General features: G+C 51.4%; 1 protein-coding gene across 1 annotated transcript; it reads left to right on the plus strand.

Annotated features, from left to right (window-relative positions):
• Window positions 1-4,564: 4,564 nt before the first annotated feature.
• On the plus strand, window positions 4,565-15,510 carry Rp1l1 (RP1 like 1). The gene is given in 4 exon segments (XM_041663470.1): window positions 4,565-5,182; window positions 9,061-9,202; window positions 10,564-11,529; window positions 11,575-15,510. Coding segments are annotated over 4 exon segments (5,631 nt in total). The 3' UTR covers window positions 15,480-15,510.
• The last annotated feature ends 308 nt before the right edge of the window (window positions 15,511-15,818 follow it).

The following is a 15,818-nucleotide window of genomic DNA, read 5'->3' on the forward strand; positions in this document are numbered from 1 at the left end:
CTAGAACAGGTACCCACAGATACAGGCATCCTGCCTGGGCCAGCCTCAGTTCGGCTGGTGAAGAAAGGCAAGATGTCTCAAGGCTCGCTCTGGAGGGAGGATAAAGACCAAGAAAGGAGGGAGCTAGGAGGGGAAACTAAGATGCACCCTGCTCTTCATTGGGCAGTGCCTGGTCTTTTGCATCACCTCTGAAGAGCTGCCTGTAGGAGATGGGACTTAACCTGTGGTGCTTGAGTTACTTGGGTGATCTAACAGGGACCTTAGCCCACCTTGCAGCCCAGGATCTTTCCTAGCTCAGCTCTAGCTTCTGTGTCCAATGAAGTGTGGGTGCCCTCTGCTGCTGTTGCCACCACTGCTGCTGGTGGTGCTATTCTTTGGCTAGCTTACGCCATGCAATGCTTAAATCCCATGACCTACACCCCAATCCATACCCACCAAAGGCTCTTGTTACTGAAGAGTCCATATTCAAGGACCATCTGAGTCCTCCATGTTCACAATCACTTGTAGCTTTCTCCCAGTCATTCATTCATTCGTTCATTCATTCATTCACCAAAGATATCACAACACCTGCTGTCTTGGCTGTCCACTAGGTTATGGGAACACAGAGACTAAAAGCTATACCCATTCATCATAGTGTATCTACTGAACACACGAGAGTGTACAGGCCTAGTAGGTGGGTACCACGGCTTTTTAGTCTTTGCGTTCCTACAACCCAATATGCAGGCTATAACAGCAGATGTCCAGTAAACTTTGGTGAATATGAGTGAGCAAACAGCCAGGTGACACCAGAGGGACTTGAAGAGGAAGGGCTCAAAAGACATGTCACACTTCGTCAAAGAAGGGGCTCTTCCTTGTTTTGACTCCCATCCCTGTGACTACAAGTTCCACTTGTTGATGACTCCCACAGAACCAAAGGTTCACCTTCCTGGACTCTGTTGACAACGCGAGAGAGCGGTGCCACCTCTTCCTGTAATATCTTCCATGGTGTCCCCTTCGCAGATCCCAGCCAGTCAGCCCTGTTGCTCCAGCTCCTTCTCCTGGGAGTGATATTTCTTCTAAAGTGTGGGGGGGCACACACGTGTGTAATGTGTGTGTACCCATAAAAGTATGCTTGCATGGGTCTGAGGGTATGAATGGAACCCTGGGTCCATGTGTATGGATGGTGTGTGGGGGGGTGTGTGCTGATAGATGTGAGGGTGAAGGTATATGCAGTGACCTGCACAATGCTGCCACACTCCAGGGCATGGCATTCACTGGGAAAAGAGTCAGGAACTGCTGGCTCTGCCTTGCCACTTAGGATCCTGCAGTCATGCAGTCTGTTTGGTGATCATAAATCCCAATTCAGAGAGCAGTTATAGTCTAGAAGAATGCCAGAACCCTGGGGCTGTCTGGTCCTTGGCTTGTGATGCTGCACTTCTGCCTGGAGCCTGGGGAAGCCAAGGAGGTCTTTACCTTAGATTTCTGACTTTCCTTGGGTGTCCTGCTCAACTATTGTCCCATTGGGTCCCTGTGCACAAGCAGAGTTGCAGAGGCAGGAGCTCTATCTGCTGGGGGTGCTAGAGGACATGGTATCTACCAGGCAACACCAATGCTTGAGACATGATGATACTGTGGGACATGGTGATAAGGAGGAACACAATGATGCTGGAGACATAATGATATCAATCAAGGACATGGTTATGCTGAAGTTTACAGAGACATTGTGGGACACAGTGATGCTGGAGAATATGCTGACTGGAGGATATGATAATATTTGGGATAGAGCGAATCTCTGGGGCACAGTGACATTGTGGGGCAAGATAGACATGAGATTCCAGGAGACGTGGTGATTCCAGGGACATGCTGATGTGGTAGACACGATGGTATGGGAGACACCATGATGCCCATATCCATGGCGGTGCTGAGGGCAGTATGGTGCTCCCTTCCTCTCTGGGTTTCTCAGCAAAGGCTGTCCTTGTTAATGAGCATCAGGAGAGACAGACAGCCCCCATGGGCAGGCACCAGGAAGCAACCGTTCTTAGAGCTGCAGTAACATCAGCTGGAGGCCTAAGGGGAGCAGCTTGCAGGGATTAGCTGGCAGGAGGAGGTCTCGGGAGCTAATTATACATCTATCCAGAGATGAGAGGATTATCAGGCTCCTTTGTGTCCTATGCTTTTGAAAATGAGAGGAGGGTTCTCTTCTGTCCAGTAATGGGGCTACATGTAGAGCGGTGCCAGGGAGGAGGGAGTTGTGGCCCTGGTAGCCTCCTGTCCGCGCATTAGGGATGTCCATCGTGGCTCTGAGCACTCCTGAGTCGTGAAAATCCTCCTCTAACCCCATCAGCTCAGATCCAACCCCAGCAGGAAGCTCTACAAGGGTCAGGACACCAGGCTGGGGGCCTCCAAGAGCATGAGTTCTGCTTCCAGGTGGAGTAAGCTGGTAAATGCATGACCTGGAGGGTGGGAGCTGTGGGGGATGCTACACTAGCAATAAGGGTTGGAGAGGTCTCAACAGAGAGGACAGACACAGTGGGGTGCAGAAGGCCAGGGCCAGCTCACAGGAGAACCTCAGAGTCCTTCTGTGAGAAGAGGCCAGGCTCACAGAGGGGATAGGGACACGTGGGAGAAGCTTTTGAGTAGTGAAATAGAAGTGAAATTTTTTTTTGTACTACATTTACACAATGCAGAAAAAAATAAAGACATCTTGGATTTTGCAGGAAAATGGATGGAGCTAGAAAACATTATTTTGAGTGAGGTAACTCAGACACAGAAAGACAATTATCACATGTACTCACTCATAGGTGGTTTTTAAACATAAAGCAAAGAAAACCAGCTTACAAACCACAATCCCAGAGAACCTAGACAACAATGAGGACACTGAGAGTGACTTGCATAGATCTAATCTACATGAAAAGTAGAAAAAGTCAAGATCTCCTGAGTAAACTGGGAGCATGGGGACCTTGGGGGAAGTTTGAAGGGGGAGGGGAGAGGCAGGGAGGGGAGCAGAGAAAAATGTAGAGCTCAATAAAAATCAATAAATCAAAAAATAAAGAAAGAAGATATTTTTCCCACAGATCTGGGGAGCCAGGAAGATTTGGGGACACAAAAAGAGGCTGGGTTTCAGAGCAACCTGGCTGCCATGGGCAGAGGGAAAGTGGTGACGGAAGAGGCAGAAAAAAGGGGTTTGTAGGTGTCCTGTGGGAGGCACCAGGGCTGCACACCATGGGGTGTGGGAATGGGTAGTGGGGACAGGTCTGTGCCTTGATCTCTCTGTTGGTGCCAGCAAGCTGATAACAGCCTATAGGAAAGACTTAGGGGGACCTCAGAAATAGTTTTAGAAAGTTGTATTTTTAAAACATTTCATCTATTTGTGTGTGGGAGGGGTGCATGTGTGTGTGCGTACGTGTGTATATGTGTGTGTAAGTATGTGTGTGCATGTACATGTGTGTGTGTGTGTCTGTGTGTGTATGTACATAACCCATGGAGGTCCTTGGATAACTTATGGGAGTTGGTTCTCTCCTTCCACCATGTGTGTCCCAGAGATAGAACTCAGGTCACCAGTCTGGGCAGCAAGTGTCTTTACACACTGAGCTGTCTTGCTAGCCCCATAACTATGCCAGTGCAAACAACAGTCTAGTGAAAAAGACAGAGGATGTGAAGTGGTGAAGTAGGTTATACAGAAAAGGGTTTCGAGTCTCCTTGTCTGATTCTCTGTCCCTAGAATGGTTGGTACCAGGGCTTGTACCCCAGTCCTCCACCTAACAGCTGGAGAAATGGAGTCAAGAGAGATAGGGATCTCCAAGACTCATGGAGAGATCACAGAAGAGGGAAGCCTGCTGCCCAGAGATCTGGACTCCGTGTCTAGTATTCTACCTGTGGGTGTCAGTATTTGTTCTGTCTACCTGTATTTTTAGAAGAGACAACATCAGGCCATTCATGGCTCTCCTGTCGTACTTAGCAGTAGGCTGGCTCGCAGAGGCACTTAGACGGCATGTGGATGTGTGGCAAGGGGAGAGATTGTGGATATCCGGTTTGAGCATGCCTAAAAGGCTGGAGATACGGCTCAGCGGTTAAGAGCACTCACTGCCTGCTCTTCCAAAGGTCCTGAGTTCAATTCCCAACAACCACACGGTGGCTCACAACTATCTGTAATGAGATCTGGTGCCCTCTTGAGGAAGAGACCTGGTCAGTCATCCTCATCAACTTAGACCATGAAATCCAATAAGGACAAGTTCAACAGAACCACCATATACGGGCTGCCCATGTATGCTTCAGCATTGCCAGGGCATACATTTCATTCATTCACTATAACCACTGCCCAGACTTAGCTGAATCTACAGATGGGACTCAGTCATTGTCCTTCTGGATAACATGGGTAGCACATGGGGGACATAGGGATGGCACAGATCAATCCAATGCTAAAACTTTGCTTTTTAGCATAGATGGATCAAGCTGTCTCTACACAGCTGGATAGCTAATTTGGGGTGTCAGAATTGAGCGCCTCCATAAAGAAAGGTAGAGAGTAGATTGTCCTAATTTATGACTTGCATTCCTTTTCTGTTATAGCTGTCTGGGCCTCCACATCATGAACAACACCCCAGGAGACATGAGAGATGCTCCTGCCCCCAGCCACCGGCAGTGTCTCCTGCCCTCTGTGGCTCACACTCCCTCTGTCACCGAGGTGACGCCAGCTAAGAAGATAACCTTCCTTAAGCGGGGGGATTCCCGATTTGCTGGGGTCCGCCTGGCTGTTCACCAGCGCACTTTCAAGACCTTCAGCGCCCTCATGGACGAGCTGTCTCAGCGCATGCCTCTGTCCTTCGGTGTGCGCTCTGTCACCACACCCCGGGGCTTACATGGCCTCAGCGCCCTGGAGCAGCTGCAAGATGGCGGCTGCTACCTCTGCTCTGATAAGAAGCCCCTGAAAACTCCCAGAGAGCCAGGCCAGCTGCAAAGGAAAAGCCCCTCTGCTGGGCAGTCACGGGGTTTTGAAGGTGGGCATGAAGCTCCAGAAATAGCCTCTTCCTGGAAGGGTCCCGTGGCCCCGAGGAGGCTGACACTGGTGAAGAATGGGAATCCTAGATGCCAGCAGACAGTGGTTGTCAGTCACAGGAACACCAGAAACCTGAAGGCCTTCCTCAGCAAAGCCTCCGAGCTGCTGCGCTTCCCTGTGAAGCAGGTGTACACAGCCAGTGGGAAGAAGGTAGGCTGTGGGGCAGGAGTTACCTTTGGACCCTGGGTCAAAATGCATAGATGGACCAGTAAGTCATCCTTGATTGCCCACTGCTAACTAAAGGTGTAGAATGTGGAGACATTGAGTCAAATCTGTTAACCAAGCAACAATCATCAGGCCTGGGGGGATAGCTTGCCAGGCCAGCACGAGGACCTGAGTCAGAAACACACACACAGGCACACACGGACACAGACTCGGACATGGACTCCTTACTCAAAGCTCCCATTAGTAAGCACTTAGTATATAACAGGCTCTGAGCATTGCACATACTCCTCATTTGTTATACAATCCTCTCAACAGTGTATTTCCATGTGAGTTCAGGGCAGGAAACAGATCACTCGGGGTCCCTTAGGCATTGAGAAATGTAATGCAGGGTATTGGGGGCAGGTCTGGAAAGCTGGAGTATGGGACAGGGTTGGGGTGACAGAGATGGCTCACGACATACTGCAGGTCCTCGTACCTTTGCTGGAAGCACTGTGAATGCTGAGTTCAAGAACTCATTGGTGGTGCTGACAGCCAATCTTGGGATTCTCACGTGCACACGGCAACCTCAGAGGCGGGATGAGGTGGTGTCTACCGAACAGTTTCCTTCTCAGTCTTGATCAAAGGCACCCAGGGGAGGAAGAATACAGCCACATTCAATCCTGACTGCAAAGCCTAGGAAGTGTAGCCGGTACCTTTCTAGGTCTTGCAGAAGATGAATCTCTGACAAAAGCAGGCATTTTGGGAAACTGAGCTAGGCTGACCTAGTTCCACCTCCCCACCACCTGGTCCTGTATCTGCTTAGCCCTGGGGCCTCCCTCCCAGAGTCAGAATTGTATTTACTAACCAGGTGTGGTGGCGCATGCCTAGAATTCCAGCACTGGGGAAACAGAGGTGAGAACTTTGCACACTGGAGACTAGCCTGACCTATACAGAGAGTCTAGGGCAGTCTCAAGAAACAAAACAAAAGCATATATGCTTTCAGTCCCAAGCCACATCGTCTCTGTGCTGTCTGTCTTCTAGTTTGGTTACAAGCCCACTTTGCTATCCTCTCTCAAAATCTATCCAAAGTCAGTAGCCCCCAGAATTCTTTGCATAAAGTAGTATAAGAAATCAAAAGCAAAAGCCAGGAATTTGGTTATATTACATCTCTCCGAGAGCTATGAAGAAAGCCAGGCAATCTCCCACAAGGGCTCTTGTTAGTGTTCACATTGTCCCTTCTACTCCTTGTCTAGTGTTCTTTCCACCTTCTGTTGGCCCTTCTGCTGATGGTAGTTATACATCCGATGGAGTGACTGAACCATGATGCTGGCAGGCTGAGTCCTCTGAGGCCCTTCTTATATAGAGCTGCTGGGGTCTTTTGTTACCTTGTCCTGCTGTACATGGCAGTCACACAAGGCTTCCAACAAGGGTGTCCCCATTGTGAACAGCAACCAGACATCCCCTTGGTAATCATAATCCGTTAACCATCCTACACAGGAACCCTCCTGCTGCCTGTTGGTTCATTAGCTTGGGGTGCCCTATGACTGTCTTAACTTCTAGTTTCATGGAACGTTCTCCCCTGGGTCCTGAGTCTACTAAACCAGCAAAGCTCAAAGCTGATAGGAAGAGAAGTAACATATACATCTGAGCCACAGAATTGCCAATGCCAAGGTGTGGTGACACGTGCCTGTGATCCCAGCGCTCAGGAGATGGAAGCAAGAGAATTGCATGTTGGGAACCAGTCTGGGCGACACAGAATTCTAGGGTGGTCTCAAGAAACAAAACAGAAGCAAAAGCATTGTATTTACTTTCTGCCCCAAGCCACATCATCTCAACGCTGTCTTCTAGTGAGAATGGGAGTCACTCTCATCCCTGGGTGTCTGTGGTCCATAGAAAAGCGAAGCAGTTCGCATCACTTGCCTTGGAAATGCATATCACATCCTATAGGAACACAGCTCAACCTCATAAAGGGGAGCCTCCCAGCTGGTTCCCAATTGGAATCTTCCATAGAATAGTCACCCCACTCTTCCACGTTATAGGGGTGATGGCGCGTATGTCTACAAAGTGAATTCTTATTGCTTTTGTTTTGAGATAGGGTCCCACTATGTATCCCTGGCTAGCCTGAAACTGGCTATGTATTCCAGGCTGGCCTAGAACTCACAGACATCCACCTGTCTCTGCCTTTCAAGTGCTACAATCAAAGGTAAACAAGCACTATACCCAGATACACAGTAAATTCTATTGACGTTAGCCCACTGCCTCCTATCTTCTGCCATGATGCCAGCCCTCTTCCTGGCTTGTACTAGCGTTAAGTGGGCATTCTGTAAGCCCATGATGGAGATGCTAAAAAAGAATGGATGAGGACCATCTTTAACCAAAACAAAAGTCTGTTTTGTTCCAGTGAATACAAACTGCCCCCAATAGGTGTCCTCATTACATAACAGCAGCCAGCAGGGGTGTCAAAGGGGCTTGGTTTGATTAGCTTCCCACCAGGCACCTGGTATCCACTGAGCGGGCCAATCTGTCCATGAAATAATCAACTTTTGGTGACCACTTACCATGGACAAGAATGTCCTCACCCACCAGCCAATCGTGGGCAGCCTTTGGGAGCTGCTTCTCTAGATTTCCTTGCCACCAATCCTCCAATCTTGGTCCTTCTGAGTCCTTGACTCTCAGATGGAGTTCCTAGCCATTGTTCCTTCTGTGAATCAAATCCAGTGATTCCCTGGATAGCCTTCCCACATCCTTCATGGCTCCTGAGTGGGTCTGAAATCCAAGAGTCCCTGGTACTCCACTGCCTCCTCAGCATTGGAAGCTACAGTTGTGAGATGGAATAGCAATCTACCCAAAGAAGAAATGTATCTTGAATTTGAAAAGCACAGTGGGCCTTCCTAATGAACTGGGCTGGATGGCAGAGTACATATGATGTGTGTGATTGTGGGGAGGGGATATGATATGTGTCCCTTGGATGGTTACTAAGGAGCATGATTGCTGACTCATGTGTGTGTGTGTGTGTGTTTGCAAGAAACTCTCTTCCAGATTGGCTAGATCACTTTTCATCCCCACGGGCCACGAGTGACAGGTCCTGATGTCCCACCTCCTCACGTTTGATGTTGTTTGTGTTCTGGGGTTTGATTATTCTAATAGTTCCATGGGGTGTTGTCTCCTTGTTACCGAGCACACCCTTCTAATTTGAAATTATTGAAAAGAGCACACTGCATATTTTAAAAGCCCCTGATACGGCACACTACGATTCATGAAGTAACACAGGCCTTCAGGTATACAGGGCCTCAGGGGCCAGGGAACTACATTAAGAGTGAAGTTCTATTTATTGGTGTGATATGCCCTGCTCATCTCTGAGCCAGGAGTTGGTAGAAGCATGTCTTGCTACTGGGTCTAAGGAAAGGACAGAATTTGAGAATAGGCAGGCTCTCTTGGAAAGCAGGGCTTTGCCCTCATTGGCCCACTCAAGCAAAGGCATCTGGCTTGAATTATACAGAAAGTTATCAAATGCTCGAGAGGACTCTATGGGAATGTGACAGGCTGAGAATCATATCTCCGTATGGAAGCTCTGAATGTTTTGCTACAAGCACTTTATAAAATGTATCCTGGGTGGTTGGTGTATGCTCCAGGAAGCAGCTTAGGGCTCTTGACCTCCTTTCTATTCAGAGTAAACTGTGGTCACAGGCTCTCAGCTGGTGGAGACAGAGAAAGAGATTCTACAGGCAGTGAGCTCTCAGGCCCTGGCTAGTGAGATGTGGGAACCCAGAATGGTATATGCAATGGTTAGGAAGGGCTGAGGAGATGAGCTCTTCCTTCCTGGGCCTTCCAGAGTAGAGGGTCTCTGCAGGCCAGGCTCCCAACTCCGTGCTCACCTCTTCCAGGTGGACTCTCTGCAGACACTCCTGGACGGTCCCTCCCTGCTGGTGTGTGCTGGGAATGAGGCCTTCAGACATCTGGAGATGGAAAATGATGGAAGGCACAGGACCAGAACCTTATCTGGTGTGACTGCAAGGAGTGGACGGGGTGAGTCGATTTCGGGCCTTCCCGGCTCTTTCACACTGGACAGTGACCCCACAGGCTTGGTTAGCACCTCCAGATCCATGGAAAAGGTGCTTTGGACAGGTTCGTAGGTCTTCCAGCCACTTTGGGTCTCTCTTGCTTCTTCCTTCTTATATCAGCCTTAGAGCAGAGCATGTCTGGAGACATCTGAGATCACTGTAGGTTTTGACATGGAAATTTGAACTCAACATTTCTAGGGTCTAAAGGAACCATTAAGAATCCCAGTGGATATCACTATAGAGGTACTGAGCCCTATGAGTTGAGAGAGCATTAAGTCCTTCAGAGTCACACCTGTCTTAGGCAGCAGTGGTGTCTACAACAGGTTACAATGGTTAAAACACACCACAACTATGGCCCATGCATTCAGACATATAGATGCATAAAAAAAACAGCTCACAGAGGGCCAGGGTTCAGTAATCATGTTAAAACATACATTATTTCAAGGGCACAGTTCATAAATGCAGAATAAAATTACAGCAAAACTGTTGGACTGATAATAGAGTTTGGTGAATAAACAGAGGGCTGGCCTTCATGGGACTCCATTGAGAACATGACCAACACCAGTGCCAGTAACAGTGGTCCACCAGTGGCTGAGACACAAAGACAATGTCTGGGCACAAACTAGAAGAGCCACCAGGCTTGCTTGATGCCTTGATGCTTTCTCCTGTCCAGAAATGTTTGCGAGGCCTGTCCTGCCGGACATAGGTGTATCCCACCAAGTGTAACCCAGGGGATAAAATAAGACATTCTCAGGATGCCATTCTTCCCTAGGGCTACTTTCCATCACCCGGGCCCCTCCTCTTTTTTTCTGCCTGTGGGGCAGGCTAGACTATCATGAACTGATGTGGTATGTTTAGACCGTTCCTGGAAATCTCTTTTCATCGCAAGATCCTGACCATTGTAAAGGGAGATGAGATGGGTCACCATGATACCAGTTTATAGTTTATGGTCAGATCACGGGCAGCAGCTTGATGCCAGGTCAGTGAATCCCCACAGTGTGTTTCCATCTCCAACACATAATCTCTTCAGACCCTGATGATGCAGTGCCCATTCAGCAAGCATTAATATGCAGTGAATGTTCTGTGCACGACGCTTTCTGTGCAATGATTCAATTGCTTGCATATAACGAAGCAGTACTAATGAGTTGCAGATCCAGCAACGGCAGGTAGCTGGTGGATTTGGGTTGGATTCACACTCAGTTCTTTCTTAGTGCTCTGAGGAACCCACAGGTCCTTCTGGAATGGCTCTGTCCTTGTCTTTCTGCCGCTGCTTTCTCCAGTAACTCAATGCCTTGTTCTCGTTTCCCTTGCTCCATTGCACAACAGGTTGCTGGGGACCAAACGCCAAGCAGAGCGTGATGCACTCAAGGGCCAGGTCTGGCAGCAGGCTGCAGCAGTTTTCCTTGATGTCAGAGAGATCTGGCCCCAGTGGCCACCCGACATCTGGTCATCAAACCTGGGCAGGGCCTGCTTTGGACAAGCACCCTCAGGACACACCTGGCCCATCGGGCTCCTTGGTGGCTGCTGATGACCTAGAGAAGAAGGTCTGCATGAATGAAGATGGCAGCCTGTCTGTGGAGATGAAAGTCCGCTTCCAGATTCTGGGCGAGGATACCCTGTGGTGGTCGCAAAGAGTGGGGCATGCCAATGTCTTCGCCCCAGCCAGTGGGGAGGGCCAGGTCCCGAGGGAGGCTGATCCCTTCTGCTGCAAACAGGAGGGCCACCCTTGGGGGTTCTTGACTCATGGGGCCCAGGACCTGGAGCCCTGTGATGGAAGATACCAGGGAGCTTTTGATATGGACCAGCAATCACAGCCCAACTATGACATTTGGAGGAACCCTCTGACTACCTCTGGGGGTGCAGGTCCAACTCGGAGGAGGAGGTGGGGCCTGTCTAAGCTCTCTGGATGCAGAAGCCACTGGAACCAGACAGCCAATGATAAGAAAGGACATAGCAACAATAGCCCCGTCTCAGGTCCCAGGCACCCTAGAAGTGCCCAGCCAGGCTCCTCCTGTCCCTGGACTTCAGAAGGTGAGACAGACAGTGACACCTTGCATCCAGCCTCCTCAACTTCTTCCCTAAGTGGGGCTGAGCTAGGAGCTGGTAAGGACCGCTGTCTAGAGGACACAGCATCCTGTGGCTTGGGATCTGAGACCCAAGGTATAGAAAAAGCCCTTTCTGATACATCAGTCAGTGCTGAGTCTTATGAGATGTCTAGGGAGTGTCGTGAGCAGCACCACAGAGGCTCAGGCCAGGCGAGGGTCACGGTTTCCCAGGGGCAAGCCACCCAAGGTGACAGGGCGAGGGTCACGGTTTCCCAGGGGCAAGCCACCCAAGGTGACAGGCCCTGTGTTTCTACCCAGAGCCTCTCATCTTTGAGTCACATGCACCTTCAGACAGAGAAGTATACACAGGGAACCACGTACCAGGAGATCCGAGGTGAGCCTGAGCTGAGGCTGCCCCTGGTTCCAGGCCATTCTGCCTCTCAGGACACACAGAGACACACTCTCCCAGCTCCTGGCGGTGCCCCAGCCCAACGGAGGCAGAAAAAGCAAAAGAGGCCAGCTGGTATTGTGTGCTTACCTGGTGCCTCTGTCCCTTACCAAGGGGCTCAGAAAGGCCATGCCAGGCAGTGTCACTGTTGCAGGGACACTCAACCCTCCCTGGACACAGTCTTGCAAAGGCAAATGCCTGAGGAAGGAGAACAGGCCTACCCAGGAGGCCTAGCACCACGATTTTCTCCACACTCACCCAGTGCTGAGAATGAGGCCTCTGGGGATCTTAAATCGCCATTATCCAGTTCTCTTGACTTTCAAGACCCACAAGCCACCAGCATAGCCACCATCCTACCCACGAGTGACTCAGACTGTGCCTCCAGCTTTTGCCATCCTAACACTCGCTTTGCAGAGCCAGCAGGGGACACTGAGTGCCCAGCTCACTCTCCAGCTTCCATACCTGCCCAGAGCGGAGAAGTTGGTTACCTGTGGGACAAGGCAGGGACCAACCCTGAGCCTTTCTCAGCCTCTGTTTTGCTGGACAAATGGCCTGAGGCAGAAGATCCAAGGACCCATCAAGATTGCTGTGGCCTACAGGTGGCAGCATCCCCTGTCCTCACAGGCCCCAGTGGTCAAACACAGGCCCCCATCTCTGAGGCCTACTGGGGGACCCCAAGCTTCTGCCCAACTCCCCCCCGGGAGCAAACATGTTCCAGAAAGGATCCTACAAGCCGCAATAGCCCCAGCAGTGACCACGGTCAAGCTGATGGTCAGGCAGAGCCCAGAAAGACTCTGTTGGGGAAGTCCCCTGGTATCAAGGGAAGCCTTGAGGAACAGGAAGGGGATGGCAGTGTGACACCCAGTGCTCTACCCTACACCTCCCCCGATGCTGTGGTCCGTGAGTGGCTAGGCAACATCCCAGAAAAGCCGGCACTCATGACATGTGATATGGAAGGTGAGGCCACAAAGGTGGCCAGTGATAGTCCAGAAAGTGCTGAGGAGGACCTTGGCGATGGCTGTTCTCTCAAAGTCCTGAGGGAACTGGCTCAGGCCGGACAGCAACCCCCAGAAGGGGCCACTGATGAGCAGCCAGAGACAACAGGAGACCTCCCTGAGACTGGGTCTGTGTGCTGCAAACCAGGAGGTGATCCCTGCCAAGATGCAGCATCGGGTAGAGGAGTCGAGGCCCCTACAGAAGCTGGAATAGAAGAAGGGACCGCTGTGGATCATGGTGTGAGCCTATGCGCACTCCCCAGCAGGGTCTCAGCCTCCACACAGATCATGAAGGCCCTGCTGGGCTCCAAGCCAGGCCGGCCCAACAGTCTCCCAGAGGTCTCCAGCACAGCAGCTCAGAGGCTCAGCTACTCTGCTGGGACCCTCATTGCCTGCCTGGCCAGGCTCCATTTCTTTGATGTGGATCTGGGTCCTCCAGATGGCAATGCGAGGTTTGAAGAGTCTCCCAAGTACAAGGAGATTCTGAGCATCTCCAAGGCCTTGTGGCCTGCGAGTGTGCTTGGGCAAGGCCAGCTGGACATGGACAGTGGCCTCAGGAAGCTCACTTCCCATCAGGCTCTGCTGGGGACCGAGGACTTCACCCCCACCTCCTCCTCTGGTGTAGATGTCAGCAGTGGCTCGGGAGGCTCGGGCGAGAGCAGCGTGCCCTGTGCCACCGCTCCAGACAGGGCAGATTTACCCTTGAAAATCCCCTCACCAAGACCCAATTCCAGGAAGCAGGGGTACCCAGAGGTACCCAGCCATTCCACAGCCTCGCCTGACCCCCAGGTGTGGGCTTACGCCACCAGTGGGGAGGAGTCAAGTAAAAGTGGCAGGGAGCAGACGGGGGACAAGGCTCCACAACAATCAATGGAAAGCACAATGCTGGAAGAGGAGGCACAATCCCAAGAGACAGAAGGGAGGGTAAGAGAGAGGCTGCAGGAAGATGACGGCCATGGGAAAGAGGTTCCACCAGAAAGGGCTGGAGTCTGCAAGCGGGAAATGCTCCAAGCTGGCTCTCGGGATGGGGAGCGCTCACCGGAAGACACCAGAGAGACAAAAGATGACGAAGGAAGAGATGCTACCTCTGGAGCATTGTGGCCCCTAGATGGGAGAGAGGAACCCACAGAGACCCCCCACAGCTTCAGTGAGAGCAACGCAAACGTTAGTGAGAGTCAAAGGGTTCGTGTATTGGCGATGGGGCTGGAAGAGATGTCTGGAGTGGCTGCAATGGACTGCAAGCAAGCCTGTGTCAAGGCTAGCTCAGGGACCAGGAAGACGAACACACCCACAGCCCACAGGGAATCTCTGGACCCTGACCCAATCTGGGTGTCCAAGCTGCTGAAAAAGATAGAGAAAGACTTCATGGCTCACCTGGCTGGTGCCACAGCAGAACTCCGAGCCCGATGGAACCTTCCTGACGACAGCCTGCTGGACCAGATGGTGACTGAGCTGGAGCAGGATGTGGGCCGGCGAATTCAAGCAAGCACTGTCAGGGAAGTGAGGAAGATCCAGAGCCGGGTAGGGAGGATGATCCCGGAACCACCCAGAGAAGCCCTCAGAGGCCAGACATCGCTGCAAACAGAGCTGCGCAGGCGCCGTCTTCAGGGTCTGCGTAACTTCTCAGCCTTCCCTGGCCAGGGCGCCCTCTCCCTCAGCCTGGAGAATGGGCCCATTCTCAGTACAGCCTTAGGGACCAGCCCAGGTGTGGGGGTCATGAGGGATGAGTTCTGTCCCTGTGAAGTCTGCCTGAAGAAGAAGATGTCCACTCGATTCCCAAAGGATGCCACAGCAGCCTTCAGTGCACCCGTCAGAAAGGCCTTTGACCTACAGCAGATTCTACAGAACAAGAAAGGAGGTAGGAACGGAGAGGCCATGGAGCTGGCCCCTCAGAAGACAGGGATGGCTGTGCCTCAGGAGGACCCTAGGTCTGTCCAAGGAACTGGTGGGAAGCAGGAGCTTCAGTTGACCGCGGGGCCTGGGGTAGATGAGGGAGGGGAGGGAGAAGGGAGGCCGAGGATGAGAGAAGAGAAGGATCCTGAGTTCTTCAATGTAGAAGGAGCTGGTTGCCATGGGGCAGAAGATGCAGCCACTGCGAGAGAAAGGGAACTCCATGTCAGTGTTGCACAAGAAAGCCGACAGTTAGAGGAGGGAGGGACCAAGAAGGGAGAAGCCCCGTACCAGAGCTTTAGGGATAGAGAGGCTTAGGAGGCTTCAGGAAGACAGAGTGATGGTGGCCACTCTGTGGATACTCAGGACACTTCCAGAGAAAGACAGCCAGAGGTAGAAGGAGGAAGTCAAGATGAAAAGGAGAATGGTACTTGGGTTAGTTCCGGAGAGGGCCAGAGGAGGGTGGTTTCTGAAAACAACAGCCTAGACCAAGAGGGGGGGCTCCACAAGTGTCACAGAAAGCCAGGCCCCCAGTGCCACAGTGCTGCACTCTGCTCCCGGGCAGCATCTTTGGGCAGCTGCTCACAGGTATCTCAGAAGAGCTCAGAAGAAGACCTTTCAAGGGGAGAACTCAAGTTCACCAACGACAAGCACAGTCGGGTCTCACAAGCGGAGAGAAAAGTCACCATGATGTGCTCAGAAAGTTCTTCTGAACAAGAAGTCCCCTCCAGCCCAAGACCTCCAAAGCAGGGGGAAGAAGAAGAAGTCTGTCATGTGGAAGATGAAGGGACAGCTGGAAGTTTGGTTTGTAGTCAACTTGGGGGTAGGTCAGATGGCTTCGGCCAGGACGATCTAGGTTTCTAGACATCTAACAATAGGGTAGTGACGAGTCTGAGCAATGCCTGTGTGCTTATATTACCCACATACCCGAGAAAGTCTCGGGCCACTGGGCATGTACAAGGAACATGGACAAAGACAAGAAACTGCGACCCACCCTGGAGCTGCAGGCCTAGCTTCCCAGCTACTCAGGAGGCTAAGGAGTGGACATAGAAAGTTCAAACCCCACCTGGGCTATAGAGCAAGTTCAAAAGTCAACTTAGACATTGCTTCAGGGCCCGGGACTATAACCCAATGGCAGAGTGCTTGCCTAGCCTATTTGTGGCTTTAGGTTCAACCTTGACAGTGACGACAATGGAAAGGACT

The sequence above is a fragment of the Microtus oregoni genome, unplaced genomic scaffold, assembly GCF_018167655.1.
Source record: "Microtus oregoni isolate MIOR12 unplaced genomic scaffold, Mior012 000001F_ref0000356, whole genome shotgun sequence".
NCBI lineage: Eukaryota > Metazoa > Chordata > Mammalia > Rodentia > Cricetidae > Microtus > Microtus oregoni.